Source organism: Hemiscyllium ocellatum, chromosome 1 (genome assembly GCF_020745735.1).
Source record: "Hemiscyllium ocellatum isolate sHemOce1 chromosome 1, sHemOce1.pat.X.cur, whole genome shotgun sequence".
NCBI classification, from domain to species: domain Eukaryota; kingdom Metazoa; phylum Chordata; class Chondrichthyes; order Orectolobiformes; family Hemiscylliidae; genus Hemiscyllium; species Hemiscyllium ocellatum.
Genome location: NC_083401.1, coordinates 134,362,810 through 134,367,539, shown reverse-complemented (window position 1 = coordinate 134,367,539; position 4,730 = coordinate 134,362,810). Strand labels below are relative to the sequence as shown.

Sequence of the window (4,730 nt, the reverse complement as noted above, 5' to 3'; positions counted from 1 at the left end):
CAGTAGTGAACGTAGGTGACAGAAACAAACAAGTCTTACTGGGCTCTCAATTTTCGCAGTTAAACTTTAGATTTGAGAAAAGGGCTGCGTGTCGTTCACTCTCCCGACGATGCTGAGCAGACACATCTCCGCTTGTACTGATTTCATGAGACCCAGGTTTGATCCAGGAGTCTCGCAATTAAGATCTGAATTTATAATTAGACCGGCCGTTATTGTCGATGTCTTGTCTTCAGGCTGAAGCGTTTTGACTCTTTTCGTGTCTTTCAGCACTGAGGTGACCTTTTTATATCCTTTCCTCCCAGAACAAGCCTTGATGATGGAAGATCCAAGTGCTCACAAGGGCTTTTGGGAGAGTGATGCCAGCAGAGCTGTCCAGCAATGTCTGACCAACATTTTCACCAGCGTGTATACAACCTGTGACATTCCAGAAAATGCCATCTTCGGACCGTGCGTGCTCAGCCACACATCCCTCTACGACAGCATCGCTTTCATTGCTCTGAAATCAGCCGACAAAAGAACCGTGCCCTATATTTTTCGGGTAGGCTCAGTTTCAATTCTCTCTTTTCCTCCGTCTTTTGGACAATATTCGATTTCCTCTTTTACAAATATCGCTACTTTTTTTCTCGGCTACTGACCTCGCGTTGCATTTTCTCTCCTTTTTTTTCATCTAAGCTTTTCTTTTCCCCTCTTTGGTTTACTTCCTTTCCATCACGTTCCCTTTCCCCTAGTTCTCTGGCATCTAGCTGAGTCCTTCCTTTACTCTCTCCCACGAGCATAGAAACGGCGCTAAAACACACACTTAGCCAAATCCGGGCAGCAGTAGGTCATGGCTAGTGCGGTAGTGCCTGTCAACAGAAAGAGGAAATTACACTGAAGGCCTGCCTGTTATTTTGGGCACTGAACTTTCCGTCCTGTGATCGATTGATTGAGAGTTATAAATCCCTGGGATATGTCAATCTAGCTGATAGAAGGTTTCCTTCACCTTGTGCTCTCCACCCCCACAACATTTTGAATAATGTTTTCCCGGAGATATTTACCGTACAAAATCACTTCGTAGTTTAACGACATATGTAAGAAATACAAAAGAGTAAGCACGGTGTACTCGTAAAGTTTATGGATCTTGAAATCTGACCGCGATTTATTGCGGAATGCTTACAAGTACTGGCTCAAACGTTCAGGAGAGGCAGTATCAAGTAAATCATCACCTCATTTACTTTCATGATATTCAGCAATAGCGCACATTATCCTGCTAAACAGGACGACAGACCTTGAGGTTCCTTATTGTTAAATGATTCTGCATAATGCCTGGGAATCTGCAGTGAGACCCCAAGTTAATTTATGTGATGCGAGAGGCCGTCTGCAGCGAGAGACAGCACACATCGGATCATTGGTAATTGGCCTATATCCATCATGCATGTGGCTCATAGTCTGCGTTTGCACTTCACTGTAGGTGGATACTTCAGCAGCGAACAGCTCCTCCGAAGGCTTAATGTGGCTCAGGCTGGTCCAGTCGGCCAGGGAGAAAGAAGAACAAAATCTGGAGGCGTATGTGAAAAACGGCCAGTTGTTTTATCGATCTCTGAGGCGGATTGACAAAGATGAAGAATTACTTGTGTGGTATGGGAAAGAACTGTTGGAGCTGCTGCTTCTCAGCAACGTCCGGGCGCAGGCCAAAATAAACGGTGAGCTGCGATTTATAATGTCTCAGAATGCAGCTGAAATGTACCCTTCTCCTTCCAATGGTATTCTCGCATTGAGGTAGACAACACAACCTAACCATATCAGCGAGATAATTGCACTACCCTGTAGTCAGTTTGTACTTTTGAGTTAATTATGTACAGATTATGTAGTATTGTACAGATTTATCACAAGATTACTTATGCAATAAATAGTTGGATAAATACATTAGTTTCAATTGTTTAAATTAATGAAACAATTTAGTCAAAGGGGCGGTGTGATGATGGATAGATAGATGGATGGATAGATGGATGGAAAGATGAATGGATAGTTGGATGGAAAGATGGATGGAAAGATAGATGGAAAGATAGATGGATAGATAGATGGATAGATGGATAGATAGATAGATAGACAGATAGATAGATAGATAGATAGATAAGGTGTGTAGATGTGTTGGAGCTGTCGACAGGTTAAAATACGGACAGTTAGACGGGAGAATTTCATGTGGTTAAATATATAGACAAGCATAACAGAGAATAAAGAGTTACTAAAAGAGAATCAAAGTGGCAGGAAAGCAAAATGTTGAGGGCGCTGCAAATCTGCGTTAAAGCAGCAAATGCTGCCAAAGCCCAGCTGGTCTGGCAGCATCTGTGGAGAGGGAAAGGTCAGGTGACCTTTCGCCGGGAATAAAATCATCCGGTTGGTACCAGTGAATTATTGAAGAAGAAAGAAAAGGTCAATGCAATTATTATAATGACCATGAATTATTTATCCCGTAAATGAAATATTTTCAACATTTAATACGTGTGCCTTTAACCTTATGATTTATAGCCGGCTGTTAAATTATTGAACGCTGGAAGACAGTTGACTTGCAGGAGTGTGCAATCTCATTTTAATGTACTTGATTTTCCGCAGGATCCGCGCCATATACATGCCTGGACTGCAGCCAGCGATTTCAGTGTGAATACCCCTTCCTAGCACATTTGCGATTCCGCTGTCAGAAAAGGCTGGGTTGCATTGCCACGGACGAGAACATCAAGAACAGCGGAGACCGGGAGCACCAAACTGTTGTCGGCTCCAGCGTGAAGTTCAGCCGGTCCGAGCGACTGTCTGCCTTTGCCAATGTCGAAAATACCAAAACCATCACAGATTTTCACAATCTCGCCAGAGATATGGAAAATCCAAGAGAGAATGCGAGGAACCGTCGAGAAACGGAAAGCATAAATGAAAATAAGAGAAAGTACGACGAGGCGGAAGAAAAGGGCGACAATATACTGCACGCTGCAAAACTATCCGAGAGAACACTGACTATCCCAAGAGAAAATCTTCTCTGTCCTTCCCAGCAGCTCAGAGGAGGCTACTTCAACCTGAGGGAAAATGGGAGGTTATTGGGACCATCCAGCCCGGACGCTGCAGACACCAAGCGAAGCGCCTTCCTTGAGGTGAAACGAACTTCCCTGAACCTTAAACAGATCCCGAAAGATAGTGTCACCGACATAGACGGTAAGAGTGGTGCAGCGCCCATCAGCAGCTCTCCCGAGAAGCCGCTGGACGCCAAGTCTGTCCTGACTGAAACACAAGTCCCTTCCTGCCTGGACAACATTGCCATGGGCAGTGCGTTTCGCAGCGTCTCCCAGCTGTGTGGCGGCGAGGAGAGGAAGAGTGCATTCTCGCAGCCAGCCAGGTCCTTTACCCAGCTCTCTCCACTCTTGGTGTCCCAGAAGGTGATTCCTGGCTTGGAATGTCACCCTGCCGTCGGTGACTCTGCGAGGCTTTATCCGGCCAATGCTTTACCGGCAAAGCTCCAGAGCGCGGAGGTGAACGGCAATTGTACCATGCAAGGGGGCCTAGCCAAACAAAGCCCTTTCGTCTATGCCACCGCCTTCTGGCCGAAGGCGTCAGGGCCCATTCAGCTGCAAGTCCCATCCGCTCTCACCCTCCTTCCTCCTTCATTCACATCCTTTTGTTTACCCGCGCAGAACTGGTGTGCCAAATGCAACGCTTCTTTTAGAATGACATCCGATTTAGTGTACCACATGAGATCGCACCACAAAAAGGAGTACGCCATGGAGCCGCTGGTGAAAAGGCGAAGGGAGGAAAAGCTTAAATGTCCGATTTGCAATGAATCCTTTAGGGAACGTCACCACCTCTCCCGGCACATGACCTCTCATAACTGAACTGCAAGTGTATGGCAGCTTATCATGTCAACTCGAGGCAACTCGAGAACAAACGAAGGGAAGAGGAGATTGTGATGCACACATTATCACTTTACATTGAACATTTTGTACTTCCCACAAAACAAAATATACAAAATGCATTTTGTCATAACTTTATTTCCATTTAAATACGTTTCGCGCTTATGAAAGTTTGGCAGAGCAATATATGATATTATCATATTTAAGGACAGAATTTTATTTTGGATATAAGAAAAGTGAGAGAATGGATTTCAGTTTATTGACCTCATTGATACATTCCAATGACATTAAGATAATGAAGGCTGTACAAGCGGGAACTGCCAGGGCGGAAGACTGGAAAAGTGCATGTCAGAATGGTAGATACCAACACCAAATACAGGCGGGAAAGTACCGAATCTACATTTTTTCTTTTGTAAATATTTTCGTTTTAAAGATCAAATGTACTATTTTGTGCCAGTGATAAGAAGTCTCAACAGTTATGTGTTTCTCACTCTTGGCGAAATTTACGAATCTTGATAGTTTATCTGGTCATTTTGGCTGGCTTCAACAATAAATAGCTTTATTTTTACTTGATCAAATGTATCCGTGTATGTAATTATTTAAATTAGTCGCTAAATCATTTTTACTGAAGAAATCGCCATAATTTTCTGAAAATGAATAAAAAAGCAATGGGTTCGCTGAGTGGCTCTTGCAGAAAGTTGGCACAGGTAAGACTGGGCCTCCCCTGGTGTGACCATTTCAGGATGCCATGATTCCAACTATCTCGTACAGTTTCTGCTTGTGGGATCACTAAGATTTGAAAATTCAAGTCGCGCTGTGCCACTGTCCAGTGTAGACTCTTGAAATACATTAGCTTCA

The 4,730-nt window shown here is 44.1% G+C and overlaps 1 protein-coding gene across 1 annotated transcript; it reads left to right on the top strand.

Annotated features, from left to right (window-relative positions):
- Positions 1-313: 313 nt before the first annotated feature.
- On the top strand, positions 314-3,932 carry prdm8b (PR domain containing 8b). Its single transcript, XM_060832210.1, has 3 exons — positions 314-538; positions 1,451-1,682; positions 2,593-3,932. Exons 1-3 carry the CDS (start codon positions 314-316, stop codon positions 3,852-3,854), a joined length of 1,719 nt encoding a protein of 572 aa, XP_060688193.1. The 3' UTR covers positions 3,855-3,932.
- Positions 3,933-4,730: the final 798 nt, after the last annotated feature.

Bases quoted from the DNA above. Each gene is read 5' to 3' on its own strand.
- prdm8b (XM_060832210.1), top strand. From the start codon at position 314: ATGATGGAAGATCCAAGTGCTCACAAGGGCTTTTGGGAGAGTGATGCC. The intron at 539-1,450 runs GTAGGCTCAGTT...ACTTCACTGTAG, and splicing joins CCGTGCCCTATATTTTTCGG to GTGGATACTTCAGCAGCGAA. The intron at 1,683-2,592 runs GTGAGCTGCGAT...GATTTTCCGCAG, and splicing joins GGCGCAGGCCAAAATAAACG to GATCCGCGCCATATACATGC.